The 18,865-nt window shown below is 42.4% G+C and overlaps 1 protein-coding gene across 2 annotated transcripts in view; it reads right to left on the minus strand.

The window, feature by feature from the left end:
* ARHGEF7 (Rho guanine nucleotide exchange factor 7) overlaps window positions 1-18,865 on the minus strand; it is a 71,064-nt gene that overhangs the window by 39,780 nt on the left and 12,419 nt on the right. For both annotated transcript variants that reach the window (XM_026036659.1, XM_026036660.1), the window contains exons 5-8: window positions 13,435-13,523; window positions 8,194-8,288; window positions 7,797-7,892; window positions 697-819 (exon numbers count right to left, since the gene is read on the minus strand). In XM_026036659.1, coding sequence (XP_025892444.1) covers window positions 697-819; window positions 7,797-7,892; window positions 8,194-8,288; window positions 13,435-13,523 — 403 coding nt within the window. The remainder of the gene's footprint in view (window positions 1-696; window positions 820-7,796; window positions 7,893-8,193; window positions 8,289-13,434; window positions 13,524-18,865) is intronic.

The following is an 18,865-nucleotide window of genomic DNA, read 5'->3' on the forward strand; positions in this document are numbered from 1 at the left end:
GCGCCGTGCGCCCTGCAGCAGCTGCTGCAGCACGTGCCCGTCAGGGGGTGATACGAGGAAGTTGCCTGAAAACAGTCCTCTATTCATCAATTCCTGTCCTCAGCATTCCTCTCTCTGATACATGGCGTGTGCAACTTTTATACATATTTAAGGTCAGTCTCGAAGCTGAGGAAACTCTGTCACATTAGCTTACTTCTAACACACAGGAAATACCACCTTTGCAGACTTAAAGAGCTCGTCCTACATTCTCAGTCCTCAGAAAAGGAAAACTAAGGGTATACTATACACCAATATAAAGATTATAGGTACAAATTTACTGGATTTTATGGTATTAAGTTATAACTAACCAACTGCATGAAGAGGCTGCTAATAATTAAAATTAAATTAGCTTCAAATGCCGGTTTGATATACAAGGTTGGTTTTTTTTTTTTTTTTAAATCTTCATGTTCTTAAACTGAAGAATCTTCAGTATCTTAAAATGATAATTGCTATAGTTTGTTTTACATGTTCAGAGTCCAACATTCATACTTTAAATAAGAAAACCCTCTCAAATAGTTGGTAACACACTGCTAAAAGCGACAAGCTGGTCCTGACTCCCTGGAAGAGCTTTAAAATCTGGACAACAGAGCTTTATAGCACAAATGTATTTTATGCACTTTCCTTGTCCTSATTTAAAAGACTATGAAGTAAACATACCTGTGCTCTGTGAGAACATTTACTGCTGATGGATGGTTGGCACAGTATGCAAGGTATAAGCTTTTCATTTGTGGCATCAAATTTAGAAAACAGCCTCCAACCCTCTGCTGAGCTTCAGGCAACCTAAAAATGGAATAACAAGATGAAATTACAGCGATACCAAAGAAACACAAAAATAAATGAAAGACTGAAAGAAGAAAATATGCTCTTAACAAGCCACTTCTCCTCAGTTTGATTCCCTCCCCAAGCAAAAATCAATGGATGGATTTCTTTGGTCACTGGTAGACATGCAACAGCCTTTTCTTCTATCTTTATAGTTCCAAGCTTTTAACTATCTGATTAAACCACCAATATAGAGAGAGTACAGCAAATACCTCCTTTTTAAAAAAGAAAAGAAAAAAAAATTACTCTGGCAATTGATGTGACGTTTGAGAGTATGATTTGACAATTTCACTCACGTACCCATTAGTTAACACAGTTATTACACGTCTTCATGTGTGCCAGAGCTTACGAACAGTACGGTGGCACAAGACCACACAGAACAGCAAGAGGATTCTCCCTTTCCATCTTCCACCGATACTCCTAAAGGCTTCATTAAAAGATCCAAGCCACATCAGTATGGTCAGAGCTGATGCTCCAGTTACACAAACCCAGTTAGTTTCATGGCAATAACACCAGGCTGCTGTCACTTGCCTTCTCTTCTATGAGCCAAAAAGCCACGTGAGTTTGTAATCAGATCAAGTGCTTCGTTATCACCCTCAACCAAGAAATAGGTTAGATTCTTTTATAATTTGTACTTTTTTCACATTTCATGCTAGATAACATGATGTTTGCTAAGCTCAGAAAGAAAAAAATCACTTTGGAGTTTTAAACTGATTTTATTCCAGTTTCTGTTTGGCATAAAGTGGTACTTAAGTCATCTCAGTGACCTGTGCAAAAATAGAATATTCAGCAAGTGAAAAAAACTTGTGGGAGACAAATTCCTTTCACACAGTCTTGGTGAATCTAACCAATTTTGATTAGTCAGAAGGATATATGTGCATTTTTTAAATGTAAATGTGGGGAAATGAAGAGAGCAAAAGAGAATTATGAGCCTACACACTGTATTTTCCATAGCTTCTAGCAGAAATCAACTTTGAGAAGTCATCTCCAATTGTGGTAAGGAAACACCTGGAGTATGACTGTCTGATGCCAGCCGAGTGAAAGCAACTTCCAAGAGGGTCAGTGGGAGGAAAGGAAAAGTCCACATGCTGATTCTGTATGCGTATAAGCAACTGAAAACCAAAAAGGCCAACAATTCTTCTAACCTTATTCCTAATATCCCCTTAACCCACACACTTCATGTGTACAAGCACAAATCACTTTTCTTTTTCTTTTTAAATATAGACTGATACTCAAGTTTAATGCAAACTGATAGGAGGTGGGAAAAAATATACAGTTTGACTAGGCATGTTTTCTTTACAGCTACCACATTAGCATTCCCAGAACTATCCATGGAAACATCCATACTGAATTACCTCTCCTTTGTGAGACAGAATAAATAGACCTGACGTGCTGCAATATTGTAAGGGGGCTGAAAGGCATGAAATGAAGGCATTTTCTAAAAAACAAACCCCGATGAGAGGACTAAGCCTCATCAATAGTAAGTTACATGGACAACGACTGATTTTCCTCACGCTACAGGTTAACTTGAAGATGCAACATTTTTTGCACTCTTAGACCACAAACTTGCATTTATTTTTGTTATCCATCTAACTATTTGTCAACCCAGTATTTCACATGGCTCTAAAACCAGGTTTGCTCTAGGGAAGCACCCAAGGGATGTACACAAATGGTTTCATGTTAACATTTACCCTTCAGGTACATATTAATCAGATCCTCTGTCAACCTTCTCTTCTCCAGGCTAAACAAGCCCAACTCAGTCTTCCTTGTACGAGAGATGTTCCAGTCCCTTAATCACCTTTGTTGCTCTCCGCTGGAGTCTCTCCAGTAGCTCCACGTCCCTCTTATACTGGGGAGCCCAGAACTGCCCCCAGTACTCCAGGTGCGGCCTCACCAGAGCTGAGCAGAGGGGCAGGATCCCCTCCCTTGACCTGCTGGCAACACTCCTCCTGATGCAGCCAGGATCCCATTGGCCTTCTTGGCCACGAGGGCACACTGCTGCCTCATGGTTAACTTGGTGTCAACCAGGACTTGCAGGTCCCCTCTCAGCAGAGCTGCTCTCCAGCAGGTCGACCCCTAATCTGTACTGGTGCCCGGGGTTATTCCTCCCCAGGTGCAGGACCCTGCACTTGTTCCTGAGGTGCTCTGGCACTGAACTCCAAAACAAACAGAACAGCCACCTTGCCCAGATACATGTYCCATAGGCAGGGAAGATCCTGATCCCACTCCAATAGAGTGTTTGCATCCCATTCCCACACTGCCTTTGCAGTTCCTTGCTCTATTGATACATATCTTTGCTGTATTTAAAAAAAAAAAAAAATCACATTTAAATCTGAAATCAATAGAGTGGCCTCCTCTGCAAGCATTTAGGGAAAATAGGAATGTTTCTCAGGACGCAGAGGAAATGCTATTCTGACAAGGTTTCCCTGCAGTATTTCCTGCCTGGCAGCTAATCCTCTTCTACTTCTAAGCACGAGCTAATACTACATTCTTCAAGTAATAGATGTAGCAAAAATCTCAAAGCCTGAAGACATATGCAGGTCATACAACTCAATATTACACAGTACGAGGCCTCCATAAACCGCTGCCAAAAATAATCACGCTGTCTTTTCATCCTGTAGTGCCTGGGCAGCAGGGACCTCCAGTGATGGCTCTTCACATCAGCTGTTTCTCCTCAGACTCAAAGACTGACATTATTCTCTTTTGCACATGCATGATAACTATCCACCACACATTCTTTGCTGAACTGAAGTAATTAGCAGATTTYAGGAGGAGGCAGCAGTATTCACTCCCTTTGACTTTTCTAACCCAGCAGTCTAAAAAAAGCAACAATATACCAATTATACATARCACATTTTTGAGTTTTTCCAGAGTTTTAGAGCATTTTGGTTTTCACTATATATCCTAAGACAAATAAGTATTTCCCCCTTATCCTCAAGATTACATATGTGTATCTTTAAGAAGGATGAGGTGTAATTTCAATTACAAAAAGGGCAAAGAACTATTTTAAAGAACGTGTGATATGATTCCCCCACTYTATGATAATTCACGAGGAGGAAAAAAAAATTGGAATACCTTGTTGCTCAGTCACACTGGCTTTAAGATTCTCATCAGCAGCACCGATTGCAGCGAGCCTCGAGCCAGACTGGCAACACAGACACAACCATTTCTCGACAATGTCGCTGTATCCCACGCGCTCTGCTTGCCTGGTTTCACCAGGAGGTCAGCGCACAGGACGCTACTCTGGTAAAAGGTGTGGAGAGCAACGAATCCAGGAAATTAAAACACACAGTAACAAAAAAAATCAATTTAAAAACCAYTGTGTGCTGTTGTCCACGCTTACTTTTTGGAAGGAAGAGGACCAGGGGCTCCTAAATGCCACTCACCCCGAGGTTMCCAGACGACGCGCGTCCCGCAGCAGGAACCAAGGGGCAGTTACAGCCAATGGCTTTGAGGGATGCACCTTGCAAAGAACCAAAAAATGAGACACCATCTCCAGAGGCATCGCAATTCACAGGGTTACTCCAGAGCTTTCTGAGCTATGGCTTTCACAAAAGGAAGCTCTATTCCATTTCTTTATCCATCCAGAAACTTAAGGTTTTCACAACTTCTGCCTTTCTCTACGTATCTATCTGCTTTACCTGTCAGATACCAGTTACTCTGCACGTTTAGTTCAGGCAGTCTGCACACACTGTGCTCACATTCATYCAACACTGACAGTCTTACTTCTTTGGATAGTCAAGCTAACCAAATCAAGGGAATATATTGGACTGAATCAGACTTACTTCACATCTGACACTACAAAAAAAGAAAAAAAAAATCTGAAACACCAATTAGCTTCAGTTTGCAGCTGAACAACTAACCCCTTTCCATTTTTTTCTTTTAGACTCTCATTCCAATTCAGAATCATCACAGAACTTTTCAAAACTTCTTATGCAAGTTAACACAGAACGAGACAGAGATAAACACCAAGTCGCTGCGATCGCAAAAGCAGGGCTGTGAGGAGAATGCAGAGCAACATCCAGTTTTGTCTTTTATGGAGCAGGTAGAGGCACCTAGGCTGCTATCTAGGGGAGYCACTGAAAAGCTTATCTCGCCTGGCTGCGAAGACGACTGAACGCAAGCAGCCCGGGCGGTCGGTGTGCGGGGCCAACCTGGCGCCCCGGCCGAGACGCAGAGCCCCGGAGCGGCCGCCTCACGCCAACAGCCCTCCATTGCCCTGCGAAGCAGGAGCCTCCTGTTCACACTCCTGTGAAAAATGCACCCAAAATAGCAAAACCTCCACAGCACGGATCACTTGGATCTGCTGAGAGACCAGCGGATCAGTCAACTGTCCCTAGTTAGACTCATTTCTCATGCTCCCTTGCTAACACCTTCAGTTACCAACCACAGGCAAAGCAACCCCAAGGAAGGTGCCTGGGGGAAGGCTGCTCGGGGCCAGGGAGGACACGGACCCAGGTCTAGGACAGCCGGAGCACTGCAGGACACCACAGCTACACTGCACCACAGGCTGATGTGGACAAGCTCAAATAAAACAGTTCTAATCACAACCACCTCATGCTCCTTCCCCAAAAACCGAAAACATACAAACTACTCCAAGTCTCTTAAATACATCAAAAATAAACCTGCCATGACATAAAAATGTTCTGAAATAAACTGCTTCTTACAAAGACGAGGGTTCAATACGCCTATGTGGTACAGGTAAAGGGAGGAAAAGCACCACAAAGCTCTTGTCACTGAAGCCCACAAAGATCTGTCAAGTTGCAGCTCAAATGACAGAAAGGGACCCGAGTGCCATGTGGAAAYGAAACAATATTCAAATTGCTGATGTGCTCAAAAAGACGGGTATGTCCAACCATGTAGGCCAGGAACTTGTGGAAATCCTGGAGAGGGTCCAGCGGAGAGTAATAAAGAGGTTTAAGGGACGGGAGCATTTATCATATGAAGAAAGACCAAGCAAGTCAGGCTTGTTTAGCCTGGAGAAGAGAAGGCTGAGRGGGGATCTGATCAATATGTACAAATGGGTGAATGTAGAGAGGAAGGGGCCAAACTCTTCTTGGTGGTGGCCAGTGACAGGACAAGGGGCAGTGGGTGCAAGTTGAAACACAGGCAGCTCCATCTCCATATGAGGAAGAACTTCTTTCCTGTGAGGGTGCCAGAGCCCTGGCACAGGCTGCCCAGGGAGGCTGTGGAGTCTTCTTCTCCGGAGATCTTCCAAATGCACCTGAATACCGCCCTGTGCCCCGTGCTCTGGGTGTCCCTGCTGGAGCAGCGGGGTTGACTAGACGATCTCTGGAGGTCCCTTCCAGCCTCCCCTCCATTCTGGGATTCTGGCAACACTACAAYGGGCAGAACGTCAACTTTTGGTCATTCTGACATGTGAAATCAGAAAAACAAACACTGCGCCGGATGCTGCAATATGAAGAGTCTGAATGATTGAACTATAAACTATCTGCCAAAAATAAACTACAATAAATTTATTTTCAGCCCGGAAGCTACTCTGAGTTTATAAGAACAAGTTCACCAGCCAAAACAAGATGGCAAACTGACAGAACCTAAGGCAGCAGAGCAGGCTTTCTTCTACATGATGGGAATTAAGATGGATTAGATTTAGAGCAGCCAGAAYGTTGGCCACTCAAGTCAATATGCTACCACGAAAATCAAACTGAAAATACAACTTGGCACAGCCAACATATTTACAAAAAGAAATTAGTACAAAACATTTGTTGTCTTCGGTTACCAGGGGGCATCACTTCCCCTACCCACCTACTGGCATCCGTAATGTCCCCAATGGATTACACRGCAACAACACCTCACTTCCCAGCAGGAAATACAGGACACGCTGAGAAGGACTCTACCACAGCGTAAATCACACAAGGAATTCTCAATGAGCCTTCTTGTATAAAGGTATCGTATTAATCTATGCATCAAATTAAAAAAGATCTTGCATTAACATTTCAACAGATTGAATTGAGTCCCTTGTTTAAAAATATATGGTCTTCCACTCTTGTTTTTAAGTAGACCTTAATCAAAACAGTTTTAGAAGCTGACAGCCTGGTTAAAAGCAAGGTCTCCTTTTCTCTAGCTTCCTTATGATTCACAGAAACAATATAAGGGTAACAAGAGAATGAGACAATAGAAAGCAAACTGACAAGAAAAGAAAGGAAACATTTAAGCAAGCAGAGTAATCCATTCTCAGGCAATTACACACTTAACTAATCAAGTCCTAAATTCAACTTGCCAAAAAAGGAACAAACTTCCTTAGAAACAGTGCGGAAGAAAGGCCATTTCAGGAGCAGTTTTATTTCTTCGCTAAAGAGCRATCTGAACTACCCATCCTTCCATCCCCTCCTGTGTAAGATGTGTGGAGAATCTGGGTGGTGGGGTGAAGAAGGCCCCAAAGTCAGCAATGGACCCAGACAGACGCTGCCAGCCAGWGGGGATGCAGCTCATATAGCCCCACAAAGTGACCACAAAGATTCACCTTATATTACAGCAGCCTGATGGATAGGAAGGTGGAGTAAAGAGAAAACAAAACCAAAAACCCACAAAACCACAGAGAGCTGATCTAGAACATATGCTAGAGATGCTTTTGATAGASGTAGCTCATAAACTCAGGCTTCCAAAAAGAAAACGTGGCTTCCTTTTTAACTTCTCCGCTGGTATGTGTATGTTAACTGCACTGTAACATTTTGTAAACTGTTTCCAAACTGTTCCAAACTGTTCCAAGCTCTTAGCATTTTATCTTAGGGCCAACCTGAGCAAGCAGGGAGTGCATTATCCAAACATATAATGCTTTACCGCTGTAACAACTATTCTTAAAATGAAAAAAAAAMCCAYTTTTTTAATCTCAAACATTAACATACACAAGAAGCAAAATAACAGTAAAAATACCTGCTCGCTAGAATTCTCTGGTATCACGTATACATGGTACTTACTTGGTGCATTCTTCTAAAGACTGTACAAGCATTTGCTGAAAAGAACTTATTTCTTCCAGGTTCCCCATTAAGTATGAAGTATTTGTTGAGTTTAACCTGGAGCCAAGATAAATAACAGGTTTACAGGTTTACATTTGTTGACCATTTGTGCTTTAATAAAATCTCTATTAAAAGAAAAAGCTTGCTTGGTCTTATATCAAGAACYAGGACTAGGCCTGTCCTGATCAAAGAACAGAAACTAAAAGCAAGCCCTGCCTCTGGGATCTTGCAGTCCACAATGAAAATGCACATAAATCCTGAAGATCCATAAATCCAAACTGAAGTTTGGATCACACAACCTCTCCCCAGCACATCAGAGATCTTAAGCCTGTTATTTTAAAAAGACAAACTCACATACTTTTCACTGGCTTGTAATGGTCGCAGGTAGTTTGAAAGTATCGTCTGTAGCTCCTTAGCATATTCATTTTCTGTTTCTAAAATATTTTGTAGCACCTAAAATAAATGACAGCTGCTAATCAGTATTTTTAGACGAGATYTCAAAATGTTAAAATCATCACTAGCTGTAAAACAGTAAAAATTTTCTTAGCACTTGGAAAATAAACAARCACCAGCAACAAACCATTAAGTAATGAATCAATAAAACCTGGGAGGAAACTTAGTTTTATACCCAAAAAAGAGATGTGTCAAGTTAGCAGGAGTTTYACTTTAAAGGAAACATTTCATGTAAAACCTGGGTGCTCTACCGAGTGCTCCCCRGAGCTCACAGTGATTATTCCCCATGCACCTCAGAACAATCAACCATCCCCAGAGAATGGATAAGCACATGACAAGTCACAAGAGAAATGAACAGCGGGTGTTATGTTCTCTAGTACAACATGCAACATCTAATCTTGTTAGCAAAGTGTGTACTTATTGAGACACTTGAACTGGAAAGCCTGAATACCAAACAGACTTATAAAAATCAAATAATCATCAGCTTTACTTAGCGACATCATTAGCCTGACCTCATTCTTTTTAAATGKGGACGTCTGCGCTTTGGCCAAAAGTACCTAAGTATAAAACTACATTAAAAATAGTTCCAACAGATTCTGGCCTGTGATTTAGAAAAGACCACACACGTTTGTTTTTTGTTTGCATATAAATCAAGCAACTTGGACTACCCTGAAATATGCAGAACAGGCACTTTATTGGGCCCTCTCCAAGGAGCCTGCTTCAGGACATCCTCAAATGCATTCAGAGCAAATTCTCCTACACTTCTAACAGAGAGCTTACCTGCTGCTCCAAAAAGCTGATAAATTACCAGAGAAGTGTAAGAATTAAATGCAATTCACTGAGCACAGTTATACTTGAAAAATTATTGCAATTCACTGCTTACAAGCCTCATCACAAACATTCCCTTTCTGCTATGTGCTGTATCTGTCAAACCAACATTAATATCTTATTTTGGCATTTACAGTAAGGACTGCATTATGTGCATTATTCACTGTTGCAGTCAATACTCTCTCCCTCTCTCTTTTTTAAGGAGATGAAAAAGCCATTCATTCCTAAATGCAAACCTGATGAAATAACTTTAAATAGTTCAGTATGTCAATGGAGAATTCACTGTTCCTTTCATTGGTGTCATTGATTCTGCTGATTCCCTCAATGGTTCTATTCATGGGGAGCAAGAGAGAGACCACTTTTGAGTTCATTCTTTTGTTGGGAATCTGAATCCTGAACCAAAGATTAAAATGTCTCCATTCTCTGCTAAGCACTGACAGAGGGGCGTCACAGAGAAAGCTACAGCTTTTAATTAGGAAACTGCAAYGCACAGTGCAGCAGGGATGTGCAAATTGTGAAGAGGAATCAGCTAAGAACTTGGACTACTTAGAAAAAAATCTAATTTCTCTTGATTGTAGAAATAGAATCCATGTTCTCACATATACACACAACAAAAGTCTACTGTTCAAATCAAAATGCACAAGTATTTAGCAGGCACCAGGTTCAGGTCTAAGCGCAAGACCAATCTCTTCTACTATGGTTTTCCCCACAAAATCTCCCATCCCAAGGCTGTTACACAGCCATCAGCAGGGAAAAGGAGGCTGAGACCCAGGGACAAAAATTTTCATTCTTGATGAAGTGCTGAACAATATCAGAAGGCATTCAAAGATAAAACACAAATTTGCTGCAGATTTTGAAGAGCTGCACCACTGCTGCGTGTTCTCAAAGAGTATTTTCCRTTCTTTGACAGAGCAGCTGCCTGAAAACTTCAAGATGAAATAAATTTCATGCTTAACATTGCTCGGTTATTTTCCTGCACTTGTTAGGATTTTTATTTCAGGGTTTTCTTCAGCACGTGGGGAAGAAAGAATTGCAGCAAATGATTTGAAGGAGGCAAAAGCCATGAAAGTTTAAAAAATACAAGCAGGAACCTGGCAAATTACCAGAGAAATGAAAACAAATGCAGCAGTAAACAAAACTATCACAAAACCCACACAAACTCCTACATTCACCTACACTGCTCTGCATTACCGCCAAAGTTTCCAGTGGGATGCACCAYGTTAGACATGCACATACTTCCAAACAGCTTTCTGAACACATTATTTTTCCCCTCCTATACGAGCACAGGTTCCACTGCACGCAACATCGTTTTACCTTGAATATCTTTCAAAAGGGACTAGTCCTGCTCAAGCCGCTTTCAAACGCGCGTTCTGCGAATCCGTGCCTGCTGCCGGCAGGACTCGCCACACAGAAGCCGTCAGGTTAAGACGACTGGACTGAGTTTGGAGAGAGAGGTGCCCGGGACTGTAACTCAGTGTTTTGGCAGCAGAGCACCCCCCAGCCCTCCTCTCGGCCCCTCCCCGGGTTATCTGATAGTCACCTTCGTTCCCTTGGCCGCTCGCTGCGGGTTCTGGCTGCTGCAAGAGCCCATGGGACCTCGAGGACCTCGCTCCCAAAACTCCACCACCACATTCGCACGGAGAAGAGCGAGTGCCAAAAGGGCAGCATGGAAATGGCAGCTTTTACAATCCATAACGCTGATGAATAGCGCAGAAAACTGAGCTCATGCAGCACAAGCTCTCTCAGTCACAAGGCACGGAAGAATCAAGCACAGGGAACAATTCTGTCGCACAAAACCCCTGCAACCCTCCGAGGCAAAAAGCCACCGCTGCCACCCAAAATGAATTTCAGTGACCCGCACGATAGAGATGGCTCTCCAAACCCAGGTGTGGGCGGATGTAGGAAGAGATTTATTCCCTTCTCACTTGAGCAGCACGGCAYTCGGCTAAAAGCCGCCACACTTCAGCAAATAACGACGAGTGTCAAACCCTCCCGGGTCATGAGGRCCGGCAGGGCACGTGCTTTAGGGCAGGCTCTCGAGACCGACGTGCCAAGCGCCACGCACACGGCTATTCCACTAAGGGTTCTCAAAAACCTACAAGCTTCAACATATGCAAAGACCTGATCCAGCTTCAAAAGTGCAGCCTCAAAAGCACTTCTCAAATGGACAAGTGAAAAACAAGGTCATGCTGTGGAGTATGGAGTATACCCTTTTCTTACTTTCTTTTCAAAACAGCTGGTCTTCAGACATTTACCATATAAGCTGACATGATTTTCTTCTGGACACATTAAGTGTTAAATTCTGCGGTGGTTACCAAGTGCAAAATACGAGTGAGAAAATAGCCCGAACCTGATACCCAAAAGCAGGTGTAAAGGCGCAATGACTGCCGTTAATTCCCCTGCTGTTGTTATTGTTGCAATGAAACAACGTTAAGAGGCAGCTGCTGCTGCACATTTCCTAAAGTAAACAGTAACTCACAACAACTGCAGTAGAGGATCTAGGGGGACAGTCTAAGGAAAAGAACCAAATGGAGAAGTGACATCGAAATTGCATGGCTTTTTAAAACTCTGTCTCCTTATTTACGATTTCAGGCAAATTCAACCATGTTTTCTACCATTTTCAGCAAAGGACACTGCTACTCTCAAAGCTGCTCTGTATTACTCTTACAACATGAAATATGAAACTAAAAAGATTCAACTAATTAGTAGCACAGTTAAACTGCAGCTGTAGTTAAGCACAAATGAAATAGCTGCAACTCTTGCTTTTCTACAATATTAAAGAYCTGTTAGAGAAACCATATCCTATGTATAAATTATTATGCATTTACCACTATCTCTATTCTTTTTTTTCTTTAAACCTCAAGGATTGGTATCCAGAGAGCCAACAAACTTATTTTAATTAAAGCTTCAACACAGTGGTAGATTACACATAATGGTAAATAAAACCAGCCTTTGCTTAGTGGAGAAAATAAATCATCTCTTCACTACATTTGCTTCAGTTAACTTGCARGTAAAAAAGAAGAGGTTTGAGTTGGTTGGGTGGGTTTTTTGAGCAAAATAACATCAGCACAATTTTCCAATCTACCTGGTTTCCGTTTACTGAAGTGTATTATAAGTTGCATTGACTCCTTTCTACTTACTTTCCAGAGCAGAGTCAGCAAGGATAGAAATAGCCAAGAAAGAGAAGATGCATTTGAAAGGGAGGGACTTCCACACTTTCCAACGGAAAGAAAAACACCGCAGAGAGCAAAGTGACCGCCTGCTGTGGGGCGTGTGAGTCCCCGCAGCACGACGGGGCACGAGCCCACGCGGGCATTCTTCCCGCCATCCAGCACGGATGCCATAGCCAAAGCGGGAGCTCAGCCCCTCGCTCCCCGGGGCGTTAGGGCTACCGGCGGCTGCGCCAAAGGGGCGAGTGCCAGGGGCTCCGGGTGCCTCGCGCTGCTCGTGCCACCCCATCACAAGGCTCTCAGACCTCAGGGGAGGGTTTAAGATTAACTTTTATGCTCCCACTGAAAACGGGCAAAGAGGAGAAGTGAACCGAGCGCTGCAGCAAAGGCCGAGGCCAAGGCAGTCTGCACGGGGAGGGAGCCGCCGTTGCCACCACGGCGGAGCGGCGCTTCCTGCGCCCCGGGGTACGGGCTGTTCAATTTACTGGGAGCAAACACAACGTTCTCCAAACGGTTACAACACGTTTAGGCAGAGGGTTTCATGCGTTTCACCTATCAACCTAAAGAAATCCTTGGAATGTAGTAGGATTGGGATTATCACRGCCCTCCCTGGCCATACTTCTGTCCCAAAATCCATCCAAGGGTACAAATAAGGCAGCGGTTCCAGGAGCTGGTAACCGAATTGGTTCATGAGCACAAACGCAAAGGAGCAAAATTAATTCAAAGTGTTCGGTGCCTTGTTCAACACAGAGGACAGAATATTCTGAAACATTTTAACACAGCAGAATTGCATTAATTCATGGTGATTGGGAAAGACTGATTGCATATTTGGGGCAGAAGAAAGAACAATCACCAACTAGCTAAGCACATAAAATAAGCATGATGTATTACAGAAATAGTTATTATTTACCTACTTTAGATGATRATTTTGCACTATACTTGCAAAGCCACATGCAGTATTTCATAAATCTAATAATAATAATCTTGGTAATGTGAAAATTCACCAAAGTCCCTCTTCAGCTTTGGCACTAAAGCTCTGGAAAGGCTACGATTTTTATTTATTTTTTTTTTGCACAGGTAAGAGCACCCATATAAATGAAGTTCTACTGTATAAAACAGCTCACATAGAGAAAAAAAGAATCACTCACCACATTGTAATAGCTTTTGCTAATTGCAGACGTGTCAAAGCCTTTAGGAGGACTCTTCAATGTACCTGATTTGGGGGAGACGGGTTTTTCTGAAATGCAAGATATTTTCATGTCAACGGGATGCAATTTCATAGCTCGACACTAGAGGTCAAACAAACTGCTTTAAAATTTTCATAACGAAATACAATGAAATTATGTTTCATCACCAAGAAACTGTGCTTGTAAAGTGCTGGTAAAGAATTAAAATGGTTCATTTGTGTGCAATGAATGAAATCCTGGCCTGCGTGAAGGCAAACAGAAAAATTCCCATTAGTTTTACTGGAACCAGAAAGTCASCCAATAAGATCAGCTTTACTAAAARTATTCTTAAAGTAAAGAAAACTTTATCACAGACTGCAATTAAAAATTAAAGTATTTCCAAACATTACATGCACTTTGAAGCCAAAGTAGAAAATAACTTCTGCTATAAATGTAGTGAAGTCAGTAACAGCAACTGCCCAAGGGTGGAAGTACCTGCGGTGGGACACTAGGCTTAGTCCTGTTAAAGCACGGAATCAAAAAACTGTATGGGCAGTAACGTGACTTACCAGATGCTACCTTAGAGGGGGGAAAAAAGTATCCTTAAAAACAAAACACAAATTACTCTTTATTGYTAAGGAAGTCAAACATATTTATGCAGTTGAGAACCATACACGTACAGTGTTACATTTAAAACAACAAACGTAAATATTGCAAAGTATAATACCACAGTGTGTCTGTCCTTCAGTATCCACGGTATTCCTCAAAGGACAAAATTTGTCTGCAAGATCAAACAGGCTGCAGAGGCTGCAGCACTGAGCAATGGGCTATTCTGATACCCAGACTAGAGAGGTACCAAAACCAAGTCCCGGACCCTCTCCCACCTCTTCCATTCCCCTACTTCAACCGTGGGGAGCGAGGGAGGAGCAGAGGGGCAATAAGAGGCATCGAATCGCAGGCTGGAGAAACACAGGGCAGAGCTCCCAATACCCCCTTCTGACCCCTATGCTTGGCAACTCACACAGCGATACCCGAGTATCAGGACGTTGCACTTAAAAACACATAGGCACTTTGTCACCACCCGTGTACACACATACACACCCCCCCCCCCACCACCACCAGGCCTATCTAACATGCCAAGCAATAAAACAGCAAGTTGCTCAATACAAAAAAAAATAGCAGCATAAAAAATACACCTTACTGACCACTATACCCTTATTTCTTATTTTAAAAGCAAGCACCTCTGTTTCATTAAATTTTAATCAGTATTTATGAATAATTTAGCTCTAGTTTACCTGACACCAGGCCATTATTAATAAATGCCCCACGTCCCAGCTGGAGCACTGCCTTTCTGCTGGAAGCCCCAAGGTGGGAAACCCAAGGGGAACGCGGGTGACCAGGACACCACCACACGGGACYCAACACGTTACCGACCTCGGCTGCACTGGAGAACACGAAGTAAATCTGGGGCACTCCTGAGGCCACTTTATTTGATGCCRAAGGGCAGTGTCCCCCCCAGGCTGCAGACACAGGTCACCTTTTTCCCTCCACTGCTAGGGGTGCAGGACGGGCTGGCTGGACAGTGAAGTTCAGCCGGCAGTCTGCTAGGAAGAGTTCGGGTCTCATAAGCACTCAGGGGCTGTTTCTGCTTTAAGGGGATTTTCCCTGTATTGCTCTGGAGTTCTCCTCCAAGAAGCTCGTCTAAAAATAAAACATGGGCTTCAAACGGCCAAACATGGACACAAACATTTCTCCTCACCAAGTGCGGGGAAGACAGTTAAATCATTTTGCTTAAGGCTTTTTTATTCCCCTGTCATGCAGCACAGAAAAMACGGGCTCGAGCAGTTGCAGCCGCCGGGGAGCCCCAGCGCTCCCGCGGTCCCCGACCTTGCCGTACACACGTGCTCCGTCACATGGCCCCATGACCCACTGGGTGGGATTCCCCCCCYTGGAACCAAACTGGGAGCACAGGGCGCTGTGACGTTCAACATCGGGCTGGAGAAATGCCGGAGCTCCTGGTGCATTCACAGCTGTGACGCTGCTCAGCTGCTCATGCACGGGGCAACGGGAACCCAATTCATGGGACTGCAGGGTGGAAACGATGCAAAGATTAAATGAACTTGGTATTTTGCTTTTCTTCTCCGTGGGATCTCTTGACTTACCCCTAACTTCACTGCAACTTTCAACTTCATGGAACACATAAAGGAGTATTAATCATGTGCCAAAGACATGCGAGGAGAAACGAAACAAACTGGGCTGCCTAAGGAAAAAGGTATATCCTTGTTCTTGAATTCCGTGTAGATGTCTGACCTGGAGAAAACTGGCTGATCAAAGACGACCGGCTCTCCTTACACCTATTTTATCATTTTAAAGACTGTAAAAATGCACTTTTCTCCTAACTTTATTTTTCTTAAACTGCTGAAGATATTAGATTTCTGTTGAAGAATATGTAGATAATCATTTGCATTACTGTGGGTTTAGGTGAATCAGTTTTCCATGGTACACATAGGACCAAATTCAGATTTTAAACAGGACACACACAAAGTTTATCCATTCGAATCATTTTGCCTAAACATCCATAATCAACATTCAGCCTTTTAAACACAAAAGCCATTTCTATTGTAGAAATAGCAGAATTAGGCACAGCAGATCAGGCCAGCTGTCCATCATGTCTGGTATTCTGCCTCCAAGCACTGCTTTGCTTCATAAGGAGGACTAAGAAACAGTCTTGCTGCCATTTACTTATTACACAGTGTATTACATGGAAGGAAGCTCTCACATTGCACATAATAAATCACTTGCTTAGCATAAACATAAGCATTACTTATTTATCATCCACCACGACTGAAGAACTTTTACAAACATACTGTATAATTCATTAAACATTTCAAGCAGAGGCTTATCTAGTGTACTGGGAAAATACAAATGTCAAAAGCCATGAAGCCCACAGGCTTCAGAAATACCAGCAAAACTCTAGAATTCAGCCCATTCCAACACCAGTACAGTTCTCCAAAGCAAGGAAAGCTGCAGCTTGGCTAGAGAGTGGCCTGGGCTGGGTTCCACGTATTCCCACATAGAAGTTTCTTCCCTTCTTCCTGCTTTTCTCTCAAATCTTAGGGGGAATCTCTTTCATTTGCACTGAAAACACAGTGCAAACATGCATGGCATATGATCAAATCCAAAGCAAACAAGCATCTGTTCCAAACACAGACACTTTATCCAGCAGATGACTGACACAAAAAGGCAAGTTCCCACTATTTCCAGTCAAAGGATTATGTCCAGTTGTTCATCTAGTATTTYGAAGTTTTTACACTGCTAATAATTAATGAAGGTAGAATTAAATTAACAAATCACCTCTGGGCTCAGAGGGAGGCTAGCACAGATCTCCTAAATTTTTCTTCCAGCATATTACCTATTCAGTACAACTCCTATGTACAGGAGAACAATTCAGAGCAGAGCAGCTGCTTCTGTAACCRTTCCCTAAGTAGCGTAGTATAAGGGCCCACCAACTCTCTGTAATAACGTTAATAAAATGTTAGCCTTTAGGAACCTCTAACTTTTATAAGACTGTAAAAGGACAACTTACCCACTTCTTTCCAATGTTCTGTTTTACTTTATTTTCATTAATATGGAAATACTTTTAATTATGTTCAAATTAGTTGCCATTCTCACCTTCTCTCTCTCTCTCTCTTTTTTTTTTTTTTTTTTTTTTTTTTTTTTTTTTTTTTTTTTTTTTTTAAAGCTTGTGTTATTTGCTACTCCACACTACTCTGCAAAGAATCCTACCAGCAACATCACGGTATCTTCCTGCCATTACTAGACTACATTGCTCTCACAGGAATTATGGTTGAAACATTTTAGGAAGGTTTCTCCTCAAGGAGGACTTCTTAGGTCAGCACAAAGCAGGCTGGTGCATGAAAATGAACACAACATAAGCTAAAGATAGAAAAGAAGAGAGAGATGTTAGAATGGCAATTAATATGAAGGCAACCAAAGACATCTGATTATGGCTATTTCATAGCCCTGGCTATTTCAACCCACAGCACTGGAGGAAAGCTAAGACACTAATAACCAGAAGCTACAAGCACATCTTTCTCTCAAGATCAGTTCAAGCAAACCCTGCAAGAATGGACTTAAATTTGTTATATGCGCTCCCAGCTCACCAGCTATCTCAGGCATCRGTGCAGGGGGCTCCACTGAGTAACACTGACATGAGCAGCACTCCTCCAGTTGCAGTCACTTGTTCCAAACTCTAGTTTGACTGCAGCCTACAGAACACAGAATAGACCTYTGGGAGTGCACAGTAAAGAGCTGTGCTAGTTTTTAAGTCTCTTTGTCTTCCTCTCATGCACAAAGGGCTATGAATAGCAGATACTCTTTCCTCCTCTGCTATACATTGCTTTCTTCCATAATATCAAGTTCTGTCATTTTTACATTTGACCCGAAGCACTATTTAACTTTTCAAGCCTTACTGTGCCTTGATACTAACAGAACCATGCAGGCTGCCTAAGCAGAAGAGAGGCAAGACAGTAAAAACACATTAATTTCTGAGAAGGACCAGAAAAAAGGCTTGTGATGATTTATCAAAGGCCACTTGCAAAGATTTACAGCTTTCTGCATAGTCATGTCATGGATTACTATTCAGAACAACTTCACTAGAAAGTGACCTGTGATTTATTTATTTTTTTTTTATAAATATGGTTAACGAACAGTAGTTTGGCAAGCATCTCCCATGCTTGTCAGGTGCTTTTCTTTTCAACACAAGCTAATTCTCAAAGCTAAGTCTCTAAATCTTGATCAACAGTTTGTCTTTGTGTGCCTTCAACATACCAAAATACTGCTTAAGACAAATGTTACAGATACCTAAAACAATTCAAACATAATTAAAACAAGAAAAATCAGAAAGCAGTACTTTGGAGTTGGCCTACATTCTTTGTTCCCTGAGATAAACTGATGGAATTCCATAAACTGATGGAATGAGAGAGCTGAATAGAGAAAAACACACTGAAAAGAAGTGGGAGGAGAGGAAGAGGGAATGGAGAGATGAAGGCACCAGAGTGGGGCCCTGCTCACAGGCAGAACCATGTTTAGACAGACCCTGAGATCAGGCATCTGGATGGTACTGAAAGAAATGAACTTGTTACGAAGTAAGGACAGCAACGCCTCTCAAACACTGCAGCTGATGTCTTAAACAAGGACTTTGATTTCCCTTTGATTACATAACTCACAATAATTCTACCTCCATTCAACAGTATTACACAAGAATACTGAAAACCTTTGGGGGAAATACAAAGCAAATTAAGGGCATTTCCACATAACCACTAAGACATTCAAAAATCCATGAGATTCTGCTAATTTTAGCATTCCTAACCCGCCTGTTTAACCTCTGCTTACCAACAGGCCTACTCCCGCT

The sequence above is a fragment of the Nothoprocta perdicaria genome, unplaced genomic scaffold (genome assembly GCF_003342845.1).
Source record: "Nothoprocta perdicaria isolate Ctin4 unplaced genomic scaffold, notPer1 scaffold_183, whole genome shotgun sequence".
In the NCBI taxonomy this organism is placed as follows: domain Eukaryota; kingdom Metazoa; phylum Chordata; class Aves; order Tinamiformes; family Tinamidae; genus Nothoprocta; species Nothoprocta perdicaria.